Source organism: Oratosquilla oratoria, chromosome 7 (genome assembly GCF_046742065.1).
Source record: "Oratosquilla oratoria isolate Oo_2021 chromosome 7, ASM4674206v1, whole genome shotgun sequence".
NCBI lineage: Eukaryota > Metazoa > Arthropoda > Malacostraca > Stomatopoda > Squillidae > Oratosquilla > Oratosquilla oratoria.
The window spans coordinates 42,769,355-42,795,109 of NC_134783.1; the positions used below are offsets into that span (position 1 = coordinate 42,769,355).

Genomic DNA, 25,755 nt, shown 5'->3' on the forward strand with positions numbered 1-25,755 from the left:
CCTATGGGTTACCAGATAATGGAAATAGTATAATAAAGGCTCCATCCTCACGTGTTATTTCTTGCTTTACCTTCACCTTTCTACCCAACTTGCCTCTTCTCACTATTTTTACTTTTTATTTACAAGATGACTGAATATTATGAGTTATACTGTAAATAATTGATGGGAAAAAAGTCTTGCTACAGTTTTGTAGAAGATGCCTACCACTAGTGCTTACTAATAAAGATAATTATCATGTGCTCAATCAATAAGAGATTTTGGATATAATTTGTTTTCAGGTTTTTAATCTCTTTCTTAGATTACCTTTTCCATTATTTCCCAACACTAGAGTTTAGCTGGTTTATATTTGGAGGGTAAGTTTTCAGTATCTTGTAGATAGGCATTGTGCATCTTTCCTGTTTTGTCGTATACTTTGTCTATCTGTCTATATACTTGTATCAAGGGCTTTTCCCCCTTATAAGAGGGGTAACTAAATCAGACGCAAGTACCCACTCCCACCCATTCCACTCCCATCCACCATCCTTGTTTACCTCTCATCTTAGCTCCTCGTAGATGAAGGGTCATCCCTGTTTCTTGCTCACTGCCTGGGTCAGAAGCAGTAGAGCAAGACACAGTAGGTCCACAGCAAGGCTGCTTCACTTAATCGGTGATACCCCCCTTCTGTCCCCTCATATACTATCTATCTATATACCAAGGGGTTTTTCCTTCTTATAAGGGAGGTAGCCAAGTCAAAAGGCAGGTACCCACTCCCACCCATTCCACTCCTGTCCACTCCTGTCCACCATACTTTCCTCCCTCTCATCTTAGCTCCTTGTGGATGATGGGTCATCCTTGTATCTCACCCACTGCCATGGGTCAGAAGCATTGCAGCAAGACAGCACATCCACAGGAAGGCCACTTCACTTAATTGGTGGCCATCCCTCCCTGTCCCCTCATGCAGAAAAAGAGAAGATACTTATACTTTGATACATATACTTTGTAATTTTGATAATTGTAATGAATATTATATGGCAACATGGCAGGTGCACTGTGGATATCTTATGTTTTGGTAGTTTATTGCATTTTTTTTTTCTGGCCAATGGTTGTTTCTGTGATGCTCCAAAGTTATGCTGAGTATTTATACTGTGTTATGTTAGATTCTTGATTATTTATGTATTTATTTGCTATTATAAGTTTGGAGGATTTTTTTTTTTTGTTCTGTTATGCTTTGGTTCTTTGTTACAGGTATGGTAGTTTGGTAATGTGTTGATTAAAGCTTGGAAGTTTCCTTGGAATTTATCAGTCTCGCCACAGTTTATTCTACACATTTATAACTCATCATGGCCAAACTACTTGAGCCCTCTTGCTGGGATACAGACCTCAACTCACCTTCAGCAGCTAAGGAATGGGAGTACTGGTATGGTAGGGTTACTTTGTTGCAGAATGGTAGGTAAGTAGGTAAATATTATCACTAACAGTTCACCAATGCTTCTATTGTTATGAACAGTATTGGAATGGGAGTGCTGGTATTGTAGGGTGACGTTGTTGCAGAATGGTAGGTAAGTAGGTAGATATTATCACTAACAGTTCACCAATGCTTCTATTGTTATGAACAGTATTGTCCTGCCACTGAGAGATGATTTAGGTTATGGTGATAGTTTAACTTGTAGGGACTGGGCTTGTATAGAAGTATAGTATCCTTAAGCTATGGGAGGACTGGTATGTCATGTTAGAAAGTTTACATTCTGTGGGATAATTCTAATTTAGAAAGGAGCCCTATCTCATTAGAAAAGTGTGGAGGGATGGTAGGGGTATTGGTGTTGTTTCACTTAGAATTAGGGTTAGTGAGGAACTGACAGTAGGTACCTTCAGGAAGTGATACTCCAAGAAGGCTATTAAAGAGAGCTATCTTCCATCAACTTCTCTACCCAGTTTAACCCTGTATATGTTTTAAGTGCCATCTCATGCTGACATCTGGAAATAAACAGGCCAATAAGGTAGCTCAAGATGTAGCATCTATCCCTTTTGAGGCCTCTAAAATGTTGCCTATGGTCTGAAATACCATCATTGGAAGAGAGAAGAGTAAGAGGTGACTTGATAGTAGTGTTCAGGACATTAAAGGGAATAAATGAAACTAACAGATCTTAAGGTATGAGGTGAGTGTTGTGAGAAACTTGAAAAAAAAGGTCTAAAGAATGTTAAGAAATACTGGTACAACTTCCCATTCAGATGCATTAACTCTTAAATATTATATAACCTAAACTGAATTCATAAACAATTTCAAAATTAACTATGATAGATGGAGAAAAAGTTGGAATTTACCAGTATCTCATTTCCTGTATATTACACTTGGACAAATCCAATTGGGTGAATACAAAACATGTGACAGAAATGCTTGAAGGATCACCTGCCAAACCACCTAAACACAATCAAATCCCATAAGCACCTATGGCCCACAATCCACCAACATGACCAATGCTTTGAGATAGCACAAATATGCTTAAGAACAGGACACTTGTCTTGCACATGGTCTTACACTTGCCCATGGTGTAGTGTATCCTCTTAAAATACCACGACATTCTGTCCTGCCAACACAACCCCTTGCAACAGCAACTGCCTACTCCTCCACAAATTCCATTAACCCAGAATCACACAATATATAAAGGGCTTCTTCTCTTTTCTAAAGGAGGTAGCTAAGTGAAAAATATGCACCCATTCCCATTCCACTCTCATCCACAATCCTTGTTTCAGTCTTAACTTGGCTCCTCATGGATGAAGGGTCATCCCCGTTTCTTGCCCACTACCCGGATCAGAAGTAATGCAGTGAAACACACCACATCTACAGCAGGGGCACTTCACTTATGCGGCAACCCACCCTCCTGGTACAGATTCCAGAGCAACAGTCTGTAACACCCTTGCCCCTATCTTGTGTGGGATAACATTTTCAGAATCTTGCAAGCTTGAAGGTAGGATACATTTAGATGTTTAAAGTGGGGTGTCTCAGTTGTATCAATAGAGTATAAATGTATGGGGACTGATTTTGAAATGGAGAAGTAGGGAGAAGCAGAATCCGTGGTTTTTTTGCTTATTGGTTTACTTGGGTTAGTTTTTTTGAGAAGACATTTGGCATGGGCAGGGTGGGTTCTGATGTAGAGTAGGACTAGGTCATCAACACACAGACTGGCAGTTATTTTAGGGAGATTCATTTAGTTATGTCATCAGTTGCTCTAGTGAAAAAGACCACCAAGGATGCTTCCATAGGGGATTCTTCATGTCAGATATGTGGCAAGGAGAGGGTTGCTACTTTGCATACTCAGAATGTTCTGTGATTAGGGATTGGGATATGAAAATGACCAAAGGTTTCTGGAATCTTGGAAGATAGTTTGGGTTGACTCCACTTCCAGGCAGCGTTGTATGCTTTTTTCCAAATAATGATAATAATAATTATCTACCTATATACTAAAGGCTTTTCCCCCCTTATAAGGGAGGTAGCCAAGTCAAAGGACACATGCACGCCCGTCCACCACCCTCTCTTTCCTCTCGTCTTAGTTCCTTGTGGATGACTGGTCATCCCTGTATCTCATCCACCACCTTGGGTCAGAAGCAATGGAGCAAGACACAGCACATCCACAGCAAGGCCACTTCACTCAATTGGTGACCCCCCCCCCCCTCTCCCTCCCCTAAAGAAAAAGAGAAAAAGGGGAGAAATACTTTTGGGCTGCATCTAAATATCATTCACACATAACCACTCCATACTACCCCACCCCCTCCACCCATCCTTGCGTGACAGTATTATCCATACACAGCCACTCTCCCCTATCTCCTACCTTCTCCCTTGTTCATACAATGCCATTGGCACAGTTACCCTTACATATAATCTCTCTGTGTCCATTCCCAGATGCCTATATCTCATGACACTGTTTAATCCCCCAAGGCATTTAATTGCTTCTCTCATCCTGTACTTTACCTCCACCTCCACTCCTCCCTTTGCTGTCACATGGGACCCCAAATACCTAAAACTATCCACTATCAATTTTACTGACATTGATTGGATGACCCTTGAACATGGCCATATAGGTAGTCGCTTGATTGATTTTCTTGGTGACAATTACTTAATTCAGCATGTAAAAGAGCCCACAAGATATGGAAACTTACTCGATCTTTTGATCACTAGCCGCGAAAGCATGGTAACTGATGTAGAAGTCGGTGAATCTGTTGCAAATAGCGATCACAACTTAGTTAGATTCAAACTCTTAAACAATTTTAGAATAGATACTTGTGTTTCTAAAATACCCGATTTCAGTAAAGCTCAGTTCATAGGACTACGTCAGGAGCTTCAGCTTACAGATTGGGAGGCAAAATTAAACGAAAGACCTGTAGATCAGATGTGGGAAATATTTCAAAATATGCTCACTAAGATGATTCAAACTTACATTCCTTTTAAGGACAGACGTCCCCCAAATCAGGCTCGCCCAAAGTGGCTCGACAGAGAAACTGAAAAAAGTATTGCTAAAAAGAGACAGGCTTATAAGAAATATAAGTGCTCGGGTGCATCTAATGACTGAAACTTATGTATCAATACAGAGAGATTTAAAAAAGACAATAAGAAAAGAAAACGACAATACGAAATGAACATCGCTGATAAATCCAAAGAGAATCCCAAAGAATTCTATAGTTACATTAGAGATAAAAAGGTTGTTAGGAATCACATTGGTCCACTATTATCTGCTGACAGTCAACTTGAATATTCAAATGAAGGAATGTGTAATATCTTAAACAATTATTTTAGCTTGGTATTCGTAGACGAAACACCGCAAAGTGAATTCCAAACTGAAACCTGTGAAAAGTCTAGGGTAAACTTACTCACTACGGTAAATATAACAAAAGAAAAAATTAAAAGGTGTATAGACAAAATCTAAGTTAATAAAACACCAGGGCCTGACGGTTGGCATCCAAGAATCTTAAAGGAAATGAAAAATGAGATTGTTGTTCCATTAGAAATTATTCTCAAGAAATCCATCATATCCGGAGATGTCCCAAGAGAATGGAAGCTAGCTAACGTTACTCCCATATTCAAAAAAGGTGACAAAAAGAAACCAAATAACTATAGGCCTATAAGTTTGACTTCAATCGTAGGAAAAATAATGGAAACTATCATCAGAGATGCTATCGAACATCATTTAGAAAGTAACCGTTTGATAAATGATAGCCAGCATGGTTTCACACGGAAACATTCTTGCGTGACTAACTTACTTGAATTCTACAACACAGTTATCTCGAGTTATGACAAAAGAAACAATATAGATTTAATATATCTAGACTTTGCAAAAGCTTTTGATACCGTCCCACACGAAAGACTACTTACTAAATTAGCTTTACATGGAATAAGTGGTAGCCTATTAGGTTGGACTAGTAATTGGTTGAATGGGCGAAAACAGAGTTGTTTTAAATGGAAAAACTTCTAGATGGAAAAATGTTACAAGTGGAGTTCCTCAGGGTTCTGTTCATAGTATATATAAATGATATAGACCATGGACTAAAATCTACCGTTTCCAAATTTGCTGATGATACAAAACTGTGTGGAGTGGCAAATGATCACTCAAACCAATTAGATATTCAAGAAGATTTAGATAAATTACAGCAATGGTCTGAAAAGTGGCTAATGAAATTTAACACAAGTAAATGCAAGGTAATGCACATAGGTAAAAATAACTAAGTACGATTACAAGTTATTTGGAAATTTAACAAAAGTGGATAGTGAAAAAGATCTCGGCGTAATTATCAGTAACGACCTCAAATCATCCAAGCAGTGTATTTCAGCCTCTGAGAAAGCAAATAAGATTCTAGGACCGATTGTGTGATCTTTTGATTTCAAAAGTCCATCACTCATTAACAAGCTATATAAATCGTTAGTTCGTCCACATTTGGAATATGCTGTTTCCGTATGGTCACCAAATCTCATTAAAGACATTGACAGACTGGAAAAAAGTACAACGGCGAGCCACAAAACTGATTCCAAATATCAAAAATAAATCATACGAAAATCGACTAAAACACATGAATCTGTTTTCCCTAAAAAAGCGTAGACTCAAGAGGTGACTTGATACAGGTCTTTAAGATTTTAAAGGGAATTGACATCAAAAGTGACAAAATTTTCACATTGAATGAGAATCAGACAAGAAACAATGGTCTCAAACTGTCCAGAAATAGATTCAATTTGGAAGTAGGTAGAAACAACTTTGCCAACCGTGTAGTTAATGAATGGAATAAACTTCCTTCACAGGTAGTACAATGTAGTTCAGTTCGAAGCTTTAAAAATCATTTAGATAAATACCTAAGCAAGATGCTGTAATGATTATAATGTGTCTTATATTATTTGTTTTTGTTTTGTTATTTGTCAGTGATTTTCATTTATTAATAGTTATATGTCAATTTATTATTATTTACTATTTACCTGTTTGTTTATTATTTAACTATACCTATGCATTTATTTGTATTTTATTGATTCACATTATTATAGTTTTTATTTATTATGATTTTTTTTCGCATCCGACCTAGATATGGATCAAAAGGTCTCCTGTCGGCATGCTCCGCCTTTGTAATCCTTAATCCTCCAACCTCTCTCTTTTAAGACTTGCTTCCAACCTCTCCCCTTGTACATCTCAACACCTTACTTTTACCCATATTTACCTTCACTTTTCTTCTATCGCATACCTTCCCAAATTCTGTCATTAACTGCCTTAATCCCCTCTTTGACCTTGCCACAAGTGCAATGTCATCAGCAAACAACAACTGGGTGACCTCCCACATTTCTTCAGTTTCTTTAACCATCTCCAGTCCCCTGCCCATTATTCTAATATTTACCTTCCATACCACCCTAACCATGGACACATTGAACAACTACAGTGACATGACCCATACCTGATGCAGCTCCACCTTTACCTCAAACCACTCTCTCTCAATTTCCTATTCTAACACTGGCTCTACTACTCTTGTAAAAAAAAAAATATTGGCTGCCCTTAACACCATGCCCCCAATCCCATATATCTGTTAAGTCCTCCACAGTGCATTTGTCTACCCTGTCATAAGCCTTTTCAAAATCTGTAAAGGCTCAAAAAACACCATTTCCTTTTGCTAAAACTTTCTCACATATCTGCCTTACCACAAAAATCTGATCCATGCAACCCCAACCTTTCCTAGACCCACACTATTCCTTGCCAATTACTATCTCTGTTCCTCTCCTAATCATCTCAAAACCCTCACTTAAGCCTTCCCAACAACACTCAAACTAACCTCACTAGCCAGCCCACTATTACTGTACCTCCCTTCATCAGACACTGCATGACACCCATCTAACCCAGGTGCCTTACCTGCTCTCATCATTTTCAAAACTACTTGTACCTCATCTTTTCTTATTTTTCCATTTTCCTCTCCCATCATCATTATCTTAGCACCTGCCACTGGTACCACCAATCCCTCCCAATCTTCCTCCACATTCAACAGCTCTCTGAAATAATCTGCCCATCTTCTTACTGCCTCCTCTTCCATTAACAACAGTCCACCTGTGCCTTTTACCTTTTCTTCTCTACTTGACTCTCCTCCCCTTCCTTCCAAAACCATCTTTTATTACTTTCAAGTTTTGTCATGGTCCTCTCCCATTTAACACCTCCTTTGTACTATGTTTCTATTTTTTCTTTATACCCCTCAAATGTTTCCCCGAGTCCTACTTTGCAACCAGTCCCTGAATGCTCGCTTCTTCTATTCATCATCCCAACACTCGTTACCCTTCCTTCTACTCTCTCCTACTGTCTTTGCACACTTTGTCCATGAAATGCCCCCATTCCTACCTCTATTCTGTCCTTCACCACCTCCCCAGACTTCAGCTTCTTGTACTCCTGCTTCTTTTCCTTCTCATTTAAACAGTTTACTCCAAGCACCTTTCTGCCTTCTGCCCTTTTTAATTTTTCTCCACCTATCCTCCACTCTCAACTCACCTTCCACCAAAAAAATTATCTGAAATTCCTCCACTTTCTTCCCTAAGAACATGGACATCCAGAACTCTTCCCATTCTTCTCCTAGATACCAATGCATAGTCCATTAAAGCCCTATCAACCATCCTTCTGTCCACCACCCTCTCCCATGTGTACTTATGCTTGGCTTTTTTTCTTTTCTTTTATTAAACACTGTTTTAGCTATCAATTCTCTTTCTAAACACATCAGCCCTCCGCTATGATTTGTACTTGGCACTCCAAACATCCCAATCACTCCATCTATTGGTTTATATGCAATCTAGCATCAAGGTCTCCTAATACCTCTACATGAACACTCCTCCCAAAGCTCTCTAAGCACTCAAATGTATCCAAAAAGCCTCCCTTTCCTCTATACTCTACCAGGCCCACATGCACTTACAAAGACCCTTCCCAGTTTCACCTTCATCCACATTAACCTTGAAGAGCCACCTTCTCTCCCTCATCCTCCTCTCGCTCCTGAAACTCTCCCCACTACACTCCCAAACTCAAAATTACCCCTCCCTTTCAACTGGGTTTTATTTTATGCCAACACATCCATCTTCCTCCTCACATACATACTGCCTATCTCTTCCCTTTTACTCTCATCTGTACCATACCCATTCATGTTTAAAGACCCAAACCTTAGGGTTCTGGTCAGAAAATTCCTCTCAAATCCTCTTATGTCTTGACTTCTCATAGGAATAGGGATACAAAGAGCAGAATACCTAGTCCCATCATTCCATTCCATTTTAGCTGCCTTTTACAAGCTGACTAGAAATTTATTTAACGAATGCCCTTTTACTAAATGGAAAACCTGCACTGCCATGGTGGCTAGCAGTGGTCCTCAGTCCCTCCCATAGATCTCTTTGGGAAGAAACTTTGTGTTGTGTAAGTGTGCAACTTTTTTTTTTTTTTTTAGACTGGCTGAAAGTGGGAATACTTTTTTTAAATCTTTTTGGCAACCTGCAGAGGCTAGCTCATGGGTGGCATAATGTGTAGGCACTGAGCAGGGAAATTAGGGGTTAGGGATGGGATTTGGACCAGGAATGGGGTTAGGGTAGGATCAGGATTGGTATTAGTATTGAGAGTGGGACTATTGACTACCACTCTTTGTATGTGGTATTTTATGTTGTGTATAACTTTGTTTATATCAACTAAACTTTTTTTTCTTTTATACATCACTTGTTGTCTGTCATTTTGTTTTAAGTGGTCCAAGTCTTGTTTTAACCTAGTGATTTTGCATGGATCCCAGATGGCGTCTCAGTACTCCATGGCTGAACACGTGTCTGAAAAGCAAGAACTTTGATGTCTTGCATTGCATCTCCTGAGGTTTCTGGGTAGGAATTCCAGGGTTCTGTTGGCTGTGGCCACGACACTGCTTTCATGTGGAACCTCCAAGTACTTGTGGTTGGGAACTATCTAGGTTTGTGTTGTGAAGTGTGTAGGTAAATTGGATGGGTTGGTTAGGACATGTGAATCTGATGTGGTGACATTTGTAGTCTTAAATGTTACATGGTTTGATGCATTTATTGCCTTGTAACATTTTGGAAGTCTGACCAGCTCTTGTAAAATTGTGGTAAGCTCACATAATGACTCCGATGATACCATCTAGACCTTTCCAATAGGTATGAAAAACAAAGCTTTGTTTTTCTTTATTCATTTGTCGTTACGTTCGTTCTTACTACAAGTGTATAAACATATAAACATGCAATACATCATAATAAATATCATGTAACAAATATGAATGTTGCATTATAACAAATGCATAAATACAACATTAGTGAAAATAAATCAACAACAATGAATACAGCACTTGGAATAATGAAAACTTAACCCATTCAATAATCAATTTGAATTTAACTTAATCTTTTTGTTTTGTTTTTTTGCTTCACAAGGCTGTTTTCCCTTGTTTAACAATGTGTAGATGAATAATATAATTTTAGCAAATCTTAATCATTACAAAATTTCATATTCTCTACAAAACTAATGTAGCTCTGAAACACCCAAACATTACTCTATCAAAATAGCGCCAGCACATTTTGAAAGGCAAAGCTAATGGCACAATTCATCATAGCCAAAAGCTATCAGTATAAAGTGACACCAAAACAATTCTTGACACTTAAACTAAACTCCAGATTAATCTATGAAAATTATTCTACTTTTCTTTTAAGAAAAGAGAGAAAAAAAAGTGTAGATTCATATCCTGAAGACTATGTATGATTATATTATACCTATCATCTCCATTACAGTATGACAAGCATTATATACAAAAGCAGATTGTTGCCTTTTTGGCATTGAAATCTCCAATAGCCATTACATTTTGTTCCTGAAGATCAATTGGAGAAACAAATACCTAAACAGCATGACATAGAAGAAAGGTCACCACATTACCAACTACAGAAAAATGAGGTAAACAGATTCTTAAGGGCTCCTTTAATGAAGAGCTATCCTCATATGTATGGAGATTCTACAGTTAAACAACAACAGTAAAAAAAAAAAAAAAATGAATAACAGTAATACCAGTATAACAAATTGAATCCTATATGAAAAAAATAGAAAATAAGTATAGGATATCCTTTCTGTGAGGTCTCCATGGCATGCACAGATTTGCAGTAATTTATGCATTGCCATTGTCATCCTCTTCAGTAACAGACATGGTGCGATGGAAGGTCCATCGGAGTTCACGGGCAAGGTAACTTGGGCCATCAACCAGGTCCTTGAGCTGAAGAGCAAAGTTGATTAATCCTCTTAAGATCAAATTTTTTATCCTACTCTAGCAACCACCAGATTCTTGATTAATACTACTGCTGTTGATATGCATTTACAAATATGATTTGGACAAGACATGGAACTGAACTACCATACTTTGTAGCAGTGATGTATTTGAAGATTCTTTGGTACTAACAGTAGAAAGCAGTGTATACATTGCTCACTTTTGGGCAGTAATGAATTGCAGATGTTTGAGTGCTTATACAACTGGTGTACTACTACTACTGACAATTATGTAGTTTCTATAATTTTCTTACCTGAAGATATGTAGGGACCCCGCTAATGGCTGCTTCTCCATTCTTACTCAAGGTCGCTACTACTCCTTCGAGGACCTGTGCTCCCTGAGAGTCAAAATGGGGAAAAAAAAGAAAGGAATGGCATTCAGTCTGAATCCTTTTATGCACTGGAGTTCATTTTTATTATTTACCCCCTCCCCATCTTTCATATCTATTCTGATATTAGTATTTCTAGAATTGTAGTTAATTTTAATACTTTGTCGATTTTTTACTTTAAATAGCAATCTTTTACCATACAATTTGTTTACCCAGGTGATCCACATCTTACTGTGTACAAATTGAATTGCACAATCTATTTAGGAATGTATCCCTCCTGCACTTTAGTAAATACCTGTAGTTGGACAATTGGAATATTCTTAGGTTTTCTAAATTTAAGAATATATCAGGTAAAGCTGGCAAGATTGAAAAAAAAAAAAAAATTATAATAATAGAATGTATCTTCCAAGGTCACTGCTGATCATTCAACTGAATCTTTATTCATATGAAATACTACAACACTCAATTTCTTTGCTGACTCTGCACATACAAGACTCCTTCAAACACCAGTGTAATTGTTTACACTAAACTCCTTTGTATTAACTATTCTTCAGAGATATGCCATAAATCTTCCCTGGTTATGTTGGGCTGGGTTAAAGGTGATTAAGCCAGTGACTCAATTTGTGGCACCAGCTTGCTCTTACAGATTTCTGTGGCTCTAGAAAACTTCGTATAACCTCACACCATATGCTATTTAGAGAGATTATGTCGAGTTGTCTGAAGTGAACAAGTGAGTGCAAGATGATTGTGCTGAATTGTGTTGTCTGAGGTGGAGCAGTCTATATGGGCTCCCTCCAGTGTCTACAAATAAAAGCATATACTCCCATCCATGAAGAGGAACTAACTGCTTTCTCACTCCCTAACTGTGATGCTCCCTTAGGAGTGACGACCACCAGGGAATCGATGCTCAGTGAGGTTGAAAGTGAATGACTGACAGGATGATTGGTCTTTGTAAAACTGTGCTGCTGCCCTCTCCTGGTACAGAGCAGAGTAACAATCACCTGCACATCAGAGCAGCCCTATTTAGGATCACTTCTCTTTACCCAACATGCTGGAGGTGCTAGGAAGTGTGCCTTGAACATATCCTGCTAGATATTGCCATTACAAAGATATCCCTTCCATACATTCTTGCAAGTGACAGCAGTAAAGATTGTCTTCAAAGAGAAGTGTTAAATTGCAATACTTAACAGCCGTAGACTTTTATCAATGCCCTCGCATTTCTTGTTTGATCTTTGATCCTTCATCTAAAATACCTAAAAACTTCTATGTTCTCTTTGCCTCAGCACCAGTGCTTTCTGAAGTACCCAAGTGAAGAGTTCATATACAGAAAGTGGTTATTCCGTTTTGTCTTCCACTGCTCTTTAGTATTGCTAAAGAATATCTCCATAGCAAGAGCTTCCCCATGCTGTTCTGATTTTCAACCCTTCAAGGCTGACAGATGCCTACACTGTGCCTATATCCATTCAACACTGAGATGGCCGACTTGCTATTCACCCAAGAAATAATGGATACCATGCTTCGTCACAATTTAAAAAGTTTCTCCCATTTTTACCCATACTATTAACCCATACCTATCACTTTACTCCATTGGTTAATTCATTGCCCCCAGGTGTGTCTTGCAGGAGACCCACAGTTCCTAGGTAACAAATGTCATCTGCAGTGGTTGGGTAAATCAGCAATGGCTGTTGGGATCTGCTTTAGAGCTGCTGTGCCTTGAGCAGTGTGTTGGTTGACAGATGGTCATTCCTCCACAATGTGCCGAGATGGGAAGGGTGATGGGCTGTAATGTGTATGTAGTAGTGTGCTTTGGCTTAGCCACTCCCCTTATAAGGGGGAAATTGCCTCTGGTATACTAACTGATTCATATCTAGGGGCCTAAACTTTAGTACAGTTCTTTAGAACACAAAACATAAGCATTAACCTTTACCTCAATTGATTAACCTGATGTGAAATGTAAGTCATGCAGGCAAGCTGAACCATGCCATTGTTAAATGCTTTCAATGTTTCACATAAAGAAAAAAAAAGGTGAGTTGGTGATGGCCTACAGCATGTCATAGTATCAAGGGATAAAACTGGTTAAGCATTGTGGGCTGTTTGACGAGGCATCAGAGATGGATTACAGCATATTTGAAACAAGTCATGGGCAATATTGGAGTATGGGTACGCACAGGGAAGGAGTCTGGACTGCAAGAGTGGTAGTTAGCAGCACTGCACCTTCTTTAGCACAGCTGGGTTATCCTGCACGACGCGGCCCCAGTTGAGAGGTGTGAGGTGACTCAGGGGCGATGATGCACAATGCAGGAGAAATGCGCGCGAGTACGTCATGCGACCAGTTGCACTTGTTTGTGCTGCTGGTGATGGTGGTGGTGAAGCAGTGGTGGGCGACTGTGGTGGCGGTGGTGACGTGGTGGCAGGAACTAAGGAGGGTACTGGGGCCTCGGGACAAGCACTACCAGGAGTGGAGGGCCCTGCATCCTCATCCCCATCTGAGGAAGATCCGGAACACATCAGTTGTCTTCAGCCACTATCCTATGTTAGGCTGCTACTTCCTTTCTGAGATACTCTTACCAATAGCACTATTTTTCATGCCTTAAGTCAGGCTCTTAATTGCATAATTTTGTAGCTTAGAAAAAGAAATCTGCATGCCATCCAGCGGTGACAAAGCTGCAGGACTTGAGAAGCAGAAATTTCTGACAATTCACATGCCTCATGAATAATCCTAGAAATTGTAACTAATTCTTTACCAACAGAGTAGGATGCACATGTGCACTCTGAATTTGTGCCTGTACACGTAAACATGCATGCATGTGTTCCAGAAGCCACATGTGTACATACATTTATGTATGAATGTACAACAATCGTGTGTTCCTCTAATTTGCAACAGTTGAAAAGATATCCTGGGGAATGACTACAAGTGTATGACCCAGATGGCTCCAAAGGACTTGCCTCCACTCCCAACCTGACCCATATCAAGGGGCTAGCAGGAAGGATAGACCAGCAAGGAGTGGAAAAGGCAAATATGTGAGGAACAGGGAGCTATGCCAAGAATTACACATTCTATTAGACATTAAGAGTTTTAAAGGTATAGGCTGGAGGAATGGCTTAAAAAAAAAAAGTGCACAAGTCCAAACAAAACAGGAGTACTGAGAATTACCAATACAGAAGAAAAATGACAATGTAGAAGCATATGGACTGACAGTGGATAAACTAGGACTAAAAGATTTTTTTTTCCATATAAAAATCATACTATCACTTAGACCAAGTCTAATGTCTAGTTTGTCAACCAGCAAGTAAAAGTCTATTTCAGTACATCATTTTGCTGAAGGGTTACTTGAACTCTGGTATCAAGTGAAACAAGATGATTCAATTAAAATATTGATTTGCACACTGAAAAGCCTCTGCTAAAGTGTAGAATCCTTTGTCTCAAGACCTAATAATAACTGGACTTGTTATTATTATGGATTTGTATTATGGATTCCGATCTTTGGTTTTCATGATAGATTAAAAAAATTGCTATCCTATGTTCATGGCTACTGTTGTAGCCTACATGATGAATTTATCCATGATGTTGCAGGGGTGAACTTTAATGAATAATGTCACTTATCACCATTACTGTACAGGTGAAAGTTATAAAATTATGTCAAGTCAGTTGCTAAAATTTTGGTGTAAAACAGGTTTACTGGGGGCATGTGGATGAATAGCAAAAGATTACAAACATTTAAATTTGCAGAAAGAAAATGACTTATAGAAGTGTGCGCCATATATTACAATTTGAACCATTTGATATCCATTGTAGTACCACTCGGTATTCAATTAGTCTTGATATATTACCATTCTGTGTCAGGTGGGGGTATGGATTGATGGTTCAATGACTGTTGGGGTACGTAACAGGAAAAAGGTCAAGAACCCCAAGGTGTGTATATTCTAGTCCACTGTAGTCCACAAGAGATGACAGAAATGGGGTCAATATACAAGCCAATGATGGATAAAAGATAGGAAGCACCAGATCAGTGCCCAAAGCATTAAAAAAAAAATCCCATGCCTTGTTAAATAAGGTGAACTGAGGAACCAGAGCAATATACAAAGTTCAGTGAATAGCACTGGGTTCGTAGCAAAGCAGAAACATTAAACGTCTTGTAGCCTACTGCATGCTTTACTTGTTTTACATATCATAATATACTGGAAAGAAGCTATGCTTGTAATGTTTTGTCCATTTCCATCAATCAAACTTGTCCTTGAATTCATTTATGATTGTAGATTGGACCAAGTTTGATTGACGGAGACGGATGGGATCCAACAAGTAATTTGTATTTAAAGCACATGCATACATCAGTACAGTTAGATACAAACATGCAAACAATTATATTGGCAATACCATGACCACAATTACAAATCGAGATATTTTTATCAAGGACAAAAATCACAATGTTAGTGACATCCATCCATCACAAGAAATAAAAACTATGCAAAATTCTAGATTAGTGATATATGTGCCTTGTAATCATAATGTTCAGGATCATAAGGAAATATCTGCAGTTTCTATTTATAGAGTATACAGTTTACTGTGACTACATCAGTGATTACAGTTTGTTTTGGCAGATATCAATTATAAACTTCACATTTTGGAATCATCTTCCTTTACAAATAAGTGACAGTATCCTAGTCTCAGCACTTACCTGGGCTCCCAGAGTGCTCCTCCCTATAAAACCATACTTCACTTTGACCAGTTATGAAACCAATTATCATCTGACATTGTCCAACACAAATCTCCCAATTATTCATTATCATCTACATAAAAGCTCTTGCTCTGTCAATAGAGTAGATTATGTATTAATCTCTTCCAGACACAGACTGGATTCCTCTCCCCTTTTGATTCTGTCATTATTGTAAAAATTTGCTATTTTCACTGCCTTGTTCTCAAATTCCCCTCTTCTAATATCTGCATCCTTCATCATGCTACTACTATGGGCTAATGACACAAACAACACAGACCAATAGCAATACATTTTTATCCCGAGATCAATAGGAGCATCCAAGGACTGTTGACAGATGTTGTGGAGGAGTAAAAATTGGAAGTGACAATTGTTCCCTTCTCCCATTTTCTTATCTTCCTCCTCAAACAATTTTAGGATAACACCAATACCCTTATCTTCTCTCCACACTTTCTCTGGGAGACAAGTTCTCTTTCTAAACCATGCACACCTGATGTGACACCAGCATTCCCACATGATGCTCCCACACGTACCAACACCCTACTAGCTGACCCAGACTCCCAAGTAAATGTCCCCAAAAGTGTTCCCAGTAACATCACAACTTTGTCCATAATTATGGAAGCACTGGCAAGTCTTGTAATAAAATACAATATGGAATCATCACATTGTACATAACCTGAAGCCTATTAATTCAAATTTACAGCAGCAAAAAGTGTTCCCAGTAACATCACAACATTGTCCATAATTATAGAAGCACTGGCGAGTCATTTGTAATAAAATACAATATGGAATCATCACAATACACATAACCTGAAGCCTATTAATTCAAATTTATAGCAGTAACAGCTTGTACTCACTGAGAGAGAGGCTTGTTCTTTCGTCACTGGTCCTGGCAAACTGAGCACGTCGAGCACGTGCCTTCACATCTACAGGTCGACTGCCAACCTCAGCAGTTTCAAAGGCTTCCCTAGTAGAAATAAAAGCTCCATTTTAAAGAGGGTTTTTGGTAGGGATAATAGAATTTAACTAGGAGTATGATATGGGAATTCACTTATTGGGCAGACCCTATTCTTTGCACTAAAATTTCACTATTTGATTGCAGTATTTACATTACTGAAGAGGTGGACAAGGTTGACTGATCTTAATTAGGGATAGAGTATCAAGGTCGGGGAAATAACTGAAGACCACATCTGAAGGATGTGAACACTTTCCAATAGATTCACTAGTTCCTGGAAGACCCTAGATGATGATATAGCCCAAGTTGGAACCATACAGTGATAAGAGACTGTACCCTATGAGCATAGGTCCCTTCGTTTTTTTTTTTTTTTTTTCTCTCTCCTTATGGTGAATGGACACACATTTTCAGGAATGCCATTTCAACCTTCTCTTTGTCCAGTAAACTACTTTCCAAAGTCTTTTTGTACTTGTTCTAGAATTTGACTGGTCCTACTAACTTGTTTACAAAATACAGGGTGATCCTACATCAGGTATTCCCCCCAAGTCAACCTAATCAATGAACACTTACTTTGATGCAGATGGATAGAGTGGTTGGCGCACAACAGAGACAAGACCTCGCTGTGCATCTGCAGCTGATGGAGATGTGGTCGATGTATTTCCTTCTATGGCAGCCAGGGCTGCCTCAACTTCTGTATGTAGGGAAATTGGTGAGCAGGTGGGGGATATTGATGAGGGACCTGTGGATCCTCCATAGCTCTGCTCACTGCAAATATAAGAAAAGGTGGTAGTCTCCATAAATATTAGAGAATAGCAATTTTCAAAGTGAAGTTCAAGAGATGGGTGTAAGGTGGGTGCATACTTTAACTTAACCACACCCCTTATAAAGGAAAAATTCCTTTTAGGATGAATATATGTACAAGTTCAGAAGAAGAGACCTAGATAAGAACTTGCTGTTCAAAGCATACCTGCACCCATACCAACACTTTTTTTGTCATACATTTCTTAATCCCCTTTTTTTCCCCCTCCAACTCCCAGATGGCTAATGAAATTCATTCAGTCACTTTGACATGATACAAGGTACCTACCTTCCATTTTCTGTGCCCAGTAGAATGGAAATGTTGTTTAGGTTTCGTTCTCCATTGAAGTATTCATCCAACACCAATTTTGCTGTCTGTAAGAACCATAGAATTATCAAAGAGAAAGAATATAAAGAAGATCAATCTATTGTTGCCTCAGGTCCCACTAAATGAAAACCCATGGGCCTACAGTAACTAGGTCTTTGTGCCTTCCTACAATCCTTTCCAGGAAGAAATGTTGGATTGCTGCCCATTATGTAAATGGATGTTGTGCCTTCTGTGAGGAAGTTACATCTAAGTCCGTTCACTTTCATTATCTCTGCCTCCCTCTCTTACCTTTCCAACTTACCCATTGGGATGGGTATAGGGCGAGTGTGTGTGCTTCGACTTGGACAGCCTCTTTATAAGAGGGAAAAAGACCCATCTACTTCCAATCTCTTCTTTCAGATGATGATCAGGCATTCCACTACTCTCTTCATAATGCATTCACTTCCAGAACTCTTCCAATCACCCTCTTGGACACCACTACCTTCCCACCAACCACCTTCACCCCTGTATACTTCTACATATCTTTCCTTAAATACTCGATCCTTCTATTTCTTCCTGGTATACCATACTTTTCTATACTTCATCCACTAGCATCAATCCCAGACAAGAATCACACAATGCATTCAGGACACCATCCATCATTAAAACAATACCAACACAGAATAGGGCTGGCTACAGATTCAAACTACCCTAAATGGAACCACCACACAGAAGACACAGAACACCTCGTACTAAAATAACCCACACTAACAGTCCCCAGACAACAGTACATTTACTCTTTAAATGATTTATGGTCCTGACCAGAGGCAGTTGCCAGTTTCCTAAGACCAGGAACAATGGATTGATTGATCATTTAGCATTTAGATTTCCCCTAACTACCTTCACACTCCTAATCTCCCCCAGACTGAAAATCACACCAACATTATTTTCTACACACTTTTCACTGCTCACATATATAACATACCTCAAAGCTTGTTCTCATTTTTAGCCACATTATCAGAGAAGACAGCTGCTATTTAATCACATGTTTTCCAACCGCATCACTTACCATGGCTACCACTCCCAGCAACCTACATATCACAATCTCACCTATATGTTTAGAAGTGGATACACTAAAAAAAATTATGTACATACATATACCAAAGACTTTTTCCCCATTATATGAGGGGTAGCCAAAAAGAAAAAGTCATAGAAACCACTCCCACCCATTCCATTTCCTATATATTCCACTCCCCTCCACCCTCCTCCCTCCCTCCTATCTTGGCACCTCCTAGAACACGGGTCATCCCTGCATCCTGTCCACTGCCCTGGGTCAGAAGCAGTGTCGCAAGACACAGCACATCCACAGCAAGGCTGCTTCATAAATTTGGCGACCTCCCCCCCCCTCTCTGTCCCCTCATGCAGAAAAGGAGAAGACAGGGAGAAATCCCTTTGGGCTGCGTCAAATTTTTCTCATACGCACTTCCTCACCCACTCCCCCTCATGCATCACAGCATCATCCATACACAACCCTTCTCCATTCACCCCTATCTTCTGTCCTCTCCCGTCCTTCCTCCACAGACATTCCTCTCTTTTGTAATGCCCCTTTCACCCCATCAATAAAAAACATTAATTAAGAAATTGTTAGTACTCTGCTCTAAAATAAATATATAGAGTCCTTACCCTAACAAGGTGTAAATTGGAGCCTGTGATTTTGATGGCTTCTGATCCATGAGTTACAGTGTAACGGTATTCTCCAATTGGGTCATCTCCCATCGAGTAGCTGTGGACGAGTGTGTTCCTCTTGGATCCTGTACAAGGTATCACATTGTCATTAATATAATACTATCATGCCTGGTTGGGACAATCATAAGATGAAGTACTTCTACACCACCATAACGAGGAAGATCTTGGGCTCTTCCAGAGATAAGTGTCAGCCTTTTGGAATTACATCTCTAAGTGAAGGTAGGTATTAATGGACTTAAGAGAAAATTGCAAAGAAATCTTTTATGGCTTTTGTCCTGTAGGTCTACCATGTGCCTATCACTAGTTCCCAGATATGTACCTCTTGATATTTCATATCTTTGGCCAAATATAGAGGAATTTGAGAGAAAACTGATCATATACCTTCCAAACAATAACAGAAATTTCTAAATTTGTCCTCTTCATTAAATAATGAAGTAAATTTAAGTGTGTTATTAAAAATGTATATACATAAAAATCTATCTATACATTGTAATGAATGATCATAAGTATGACAGCAAAAATATTCCATGAAATTTGTATTTGGGAGTTCTAAGAGTGTGATGAATATAACAGAACATAATACATGAAACCAAGTTTTTCTCCACAGTTTTCACTTTAAGATCTATCACAATAATACATACAAGAAAACAGCATCCCAATAATGCTAGACAAAACAATATTTGGGCATAACTTACTAAGTACAGTCTCATCCAAAGAGAGCTGTCTTCGTAGTACTAAGCAGCACAAAACAAAAAGGCACCCAAATTATTGAAGTCAATTATGTATCAGTAAAATTCATATAGTTGTTCAATACTATCCAATATAATAAAAATCACATTCCTTTCAGTTATGATGTACAGTCGAACCTCGAAAGCCCGGACTTATTGGGGGGAAGGGCTGTCCGGTCATGCCAAAAGTCCGGTAATCGAAAATCCCTGACACCCGTAGATTTTCGAGGCGGTATACGTATAGGTAATGTATGATATGGCATAGAAACACATAAGAATAATACTCTAACACTGTAATAATACTATAATACTAATAATTCTGTATTAATAACTGTAATACAGGCATGTAAATGTACTGTACATACAGTGTACTGTACTGTATTTTTTATTAGGTATACTGTAAATATCGGAAGGTGTGCACGCGGGACAGTGGTGGCGGCCAGGGTTGCCGCGTTTTCTACACTGCCGTGTAGAATGGGAGAGTTGCCATACCGGGGCATACATTTTTCTCGGGCATGTTGGTTCTAGTTTCTTTTTTATTTTTGAATGTATATAAGGCCCCTATGCCCTAACATTCAGTAAGATATAATTTATTATTTGATAACTAGTTCTATGATTTTTAAACAAAAGTTCGAGTTTTTGAATGTTTTTAACAGCCAGCTGATATGTAGAAAAAAATCCTCATGTCCTTGTGCAGTTGCCACATGCCGCTATTTTACTACGTTTTGGTACAAAATTCTACGAAACGGCAGCCCTGGTGCTAAAAGAAAGCTGAAACTTTTAGCGTAGAATTTTTTCTACACCGTAAAAACGTATCTTTTGGGGTATAATATTTTATAAGTAACACAATTACCAATAAAAGTCATATTTTGATGTACCATTTATAATTTGATAACTAGTTCTACAATTTTTAAACAAAAGTGAGTTTTTGAATGTTTTTAACAGCCCGCTATGTAGAAAAAAATTCCTCATGTCCTTGTGCAATTGCCACATGCCGCTATTTTACTACGTTTTGGTACAAAATTCTACGAAACGGCAGCCCTGGTGGCGGCTTGACTGGGCCGGGTTTGAGTACACGTGTATGGCCATCGCTGCCACCTACCGGACAAATAGGAAACTTTGCTTGAAAAGTCTGCCCTTTGTTCATTTCGACCAGTCATGCGAGGGTCCAGGCATTCGGGGTCCGGGCTTTCGAGGTTCGACTGTATTTCCACGCTACCATAAAAAACATAGTTGCCCCAAGTTTCAGCAAGCAGAAGTCCACAGCCCTACATTGGCAGTGGCTGTCAGGCTCTTCTATAGACCTCTCTGCTAAGAAACTTTGAACAGTTTGTGTGGTTTTAGTGTGGGACAGTGCTTGCGTCATCAGCTGTGAGCAGTCACCTGTTGTCACCTGTCCTCATGTTCAAAGGTGGAGGTAATACACCTCCAGATAGAGGTAAGGGTCTCAAGAGGTTTTGCACTCGTCCCACATCTAAAAACCCATTCAATCTCCCATTTCAACACCTCACGAATGAAGGATCATCCCTGTCTTCCACCACACTGTTCAGGTTAGAGACAATGCAGCAAGATGCAGCATTTCCACAACAGCGCCTAACAGCCTAAGCCGATTTACTCCCACCCTTCATTCATTTGAGAGTTATAAAGAACTTAAATGAAATCCCTTCAGGCTGCATCATTTCCTTGTCCATTTATGATTACTCCATTCATTCCTCTTTATTGCACTCTTCCTTCCTTAACAGCCCTCTAGCACCCAGTGCCAATTTCACCCTATCCATCCACCACATTCTCAGTCGTCTCCTAAAGTTCCATCCTTCCATTTCTACTTTTTTTTTTCACTCATTTTTTTCTGTACCCAAACCACCTATTCTTTGACCAACCATATTTGCAAGCTCTTTCCACCACCAATCTCCACATTTCTCACTACTCCTATTTGTGTAACCTCCACCACACTTTTTATTCACTATCTCATATGATTTTCCTTTCTGTCTCCTTCAAATTAAGTTTCTGCTCCATACAATGTTGTAAGCACAATCATTCCCTCAAAGTCTTCTCTTTGTGTTCATCTCCAGATACAACTGTAGCAACATACTATAATTACACATTTCATAGTTTATTTTATAACTATTCAAATTTTGTCAGGATTACCTTGGAGAGTTTCATCAGAAGTGTGTGAAGAGATAGAAGAGGAAGAGCCACCTAGGGAAGCGTAGGAGGAAAGACGCTCTTCACCTCTCACTGGGGATGCATTCCTTCTTATGGTTTCTTCAATCAGCTGTTTAGCTTGACTGAAATGGAGGAAATCAATTACCAAAATTTGTGAATAATTCTGTGATCAATACATTTCCTTTCAAAATAATGAATTTAACAAAGTTTCTCCGAATTATGACAAATCAATTAATCAATCATTCCATTGACCTAGTTCTCAGTTGCAGGTGACCCACACTCACTACACTTCATGTACACGCAGAGACCCATTTTGTTTAATCAATTCTGGCATTATCTATTCCCCTATGCCCAAGATCTGCCCCCTTGTGTGAATACAACATTGTAGCACCAGTCAGAACAAAACCATTAATGTATATTAGACTCGACAGCATGCCATTCTTTTGAAGGTATAGAAAAAAATATATATTATCAGAGTATTCAAGGCAACTTGTAATCAAATTACTCACTTGATGTTTTCTTCAGCAGGCCCAGTGATTTGCACCAGTCGCTCCCGAGCACCTGGTGCCACTACAAATACCAGAAAATCCAGTTACATCATACTCATATTAGTTACTTCTTAAGCAATCCTAATTTTGTCAATGGACATTCAGTGAGCTAACAAAAAGAAATAATTTGCAATACTGAGCAAAATTGAACTAGTATATTTCTATTACAATTTTCTTAAGTGGAACTTGAACTTTTGTGCGTAAAACAAAAATATATATTAATAAAATACATGTAGCTAATCCTGTTTCTACCATGCATTTCACTCAACATGCACATTAAGAACAATAGTTTTACAAAATATTAAAGGAATAAAAAAATATATATATACATTTGCTTTTTCTATTTGACTACTACCCTAGGCTACTGACCTAGACAACACAAATGAATTTGAGAAAACAGATTATATTTCATTTAATGCAAGCAAGTAGGGAAGACGTTAAAAAAAGGGAACACATGAGAATCATCCAAGAAGTAAATATATTTTTGTAATTAAGGTTACAAAGCATGGTATAGGTTTTCTACACAGAAGTTAGTTAGAAAAAATGCACAACTCAAACAGGTGACAAGATAGTACAGAAAATAACATTTACTACAGATGCAAAATCTTGAACTCTTAAAAGACCATACATAACAGCACTCGGATTTCACACTGAAACATATACCTATATTTACAAGCACCAAACACACATGGCAAGGAACACTGCAAAATCATAAAGTAATGGATGCAGAATTACTTCGACTGTTAGCAGGCGATAAGGAAGTTCCAAAGGCTCGGCAACTATTACGGAAGCTATCATTGCCACATTCATGTCCTGGACTATGTATGAAGCCCCTTGTTGTGGTTAGTAAACTGTAAATACTGAACAATATCAACAATTTGTTGAAGTAGGTTAGGTATTGGGATAAAATGAAGAGGAGAGGTAGGGAAAAGGGCTGGACCTTTTCTTTCATTGCATCTACATTATGTTCTCCACAGAAGGACACAAGAAAACCTGGCAGAATTCCCACAGAGGATTTCTTCTACATTTTAACCAATGTCTTGGTCCTGCAGGATCAGGGCTCAGTGATGAAGGAGTATGGGGCAAGAGCAGAGATAAGGTAGGGATAATGAGCTTTGTAGAATTTAGCCAGAGATCCAAGGGTATATGCTGATTACCTCGCTGGAAGGAGATGATGGTTTCTGACAGCTCCTCGATCATGTGCACTCGTCTGCCTTTTATGCCCATCACTGCAGTGAAGATTAGACCTTTACCTTCTTTTCTTCAAAATTTACTCTTTTCCAAATTCAATGGCCAAATGACCATTTGTGTAGACACTCCCTGTACAAATCCCATCTAATATACATCTTTTGTTGTACATTCCACCACAGCTAATCACTGGTACTGTAATACAATATACACATTTCCTTGCTCCCACAGACCCATGGCATAGTAAGCAGGATTTGAAGGACTACAAATGTAGAATCCACCTGTAATTCACATGCTTTACAAAAGATTCTCATATATAGAATAAAAATTCATTACCACAATGAATAGATTCATGGCGTTTGTTACATTAAATTTAAATCTACAACATGGATGACAAGTGAAACCAAATTCTATGGATATGTTTACTGTTGTATTTCTGTTTTTAATTTGCACTTGGTGTAAGTAGATTATGACGATAGTTATGGAGAAACCAAACTGCTCCCTCAAGCTCTTGGCTAAGGTCCTACACCCCTGATGTGTTGTGGTTATGTTAATGGGCTGCCAATGCTAGACAGTATGTAAACATGTGATTGTGTGTGAGGCAGCCTAATGGAGTGGGAGTGCATCATTTGCTGTATTTACCTAATTGTAATTTACAGTGATCTATATTTGTTTTGTTTAACTTTGATTAGGATTTGTGTACTGGTAATAGGGGACAGCCAAGAATCCTGTTAGGCTTTAGTTTCCATTGGCGTTTGTGAGAATTATATTTTTACTGGTACATTCCAAATATTTTCTGATCAATATTTAAGGTTCTTGATTAGACTATTTTCACTTTTGGACTATTGCAAAAGTTGATGCCTGTATAGGAAACTATTTTTCAGGCAGTCTTTTTCAGTTGATACATTTATTAATGCTGTATTTACTTATGTATTTTTGTCCTCTGTTGGGGGCTATTGGGTTTTGGTGTGTAAGTGCTGTCTCTTACTACATTGCCTTTGATCCAAGTAGAGTGGCAGGGGACAAGGGTTGACCCTTCAAGTGGTAATTTGTCTTTCGTGCAATAGCAAATTTGTTTAGAGTTTCAATGAACTGTCAATTGGAGACAGTTTCAACTTCATACCAGTAGTCAAAGTCACCCTAAAAAATTTGAAAAAGTTTGGGTAAATGCAGGAGAATTTGTTATTTCTTATTGGATATAAAATAGTTTAAGTACACCATAAAAACCTTAGACTAATGTTTGATTTTGTACCTTGACAAACGAACAAAGTACTAGATCTTCTGGGTAGGGGTATGGCTAGCTGGTTAGTAGGTGAACATGTTACCAACTAGCCTTTATTATCTGATAAAAATAATACAGCAGATGCCACTAAGAGCAAGGTACTGTGGCAGCCACTAGATGACAATTGCCATTTGAATATTGTAAGCCTCAACTTAATTTCTTTAACTGTATATCTCAGAGGTTATGTCATCTTTCAGCGTTTCCTTCTGAGCTTCATTAAATGTCATCCAAAGTTT

General features: G+C 38.6%; 1 protein-coding gene across 5 annotated transcripts in view; it reads right to left on the reverse strand.

Moving 5' to 3' along the window:
• Positions 1-9,628: 9,628 nt before the first annotated feature.
• The window catches only part of mxt (Eukaryotic translation initiation factor mextil), a 119,729-nt gene continuing 103,602 nt past the window's right edge, over positions 9,629-25,755 (reverse strand). For 3 of the 5 annotated variants that reach the window (XM_076188127.1, XM_076188126.1, XM_076188128.1), the window contains 11 exons: positions 24,207-24,278; positions 23,011-23,071; positions 22,484-22,623; positions 20,303-20,341; positions 19,545-19,672; positions 17,844-17,929; positions 17,327-17,521; positions 16,659-16,768; positions 13,304-13,575; positions 11,015-11,098; positions 9,629-10,710 (listed from right to left, as the gene is read on the reverse strand). In XM_076188127.1, coding sequence (XP_076044242.1) covers positions 10,606-10,710; positions 11,015-11,098; positions 13,304-13,575; positions 16,659-16,768; positions 17,327-17,521; positions 17,844-17,929; positions 19,545-19,672; positions 20,303-20,341; positions 22,484-22,623; positions 23,011-23,071; positions 24,207-24,278 — 1,292 coding nt within the window. In that variant the 3' untranslated portion in view covers positions 9,629-10,605. Of the gene's footprint in view, positions 10,711-11,014; positions 11,099-13,257; positions 13,576-16,658; positions 16,769-17,326; positions 17,522-17,843; positions 17,930-19,544; positions 19,673-20,302; positions 20,342-22,483; positions 22,624-23,010; positions 23,072-24,206; positions 24,279-25,755 lie in introns of all 5 variants that reach the window. The other 2 variants (XR_012966570.1, XM_076188129.1) reach the window with 2 other exon arrangements.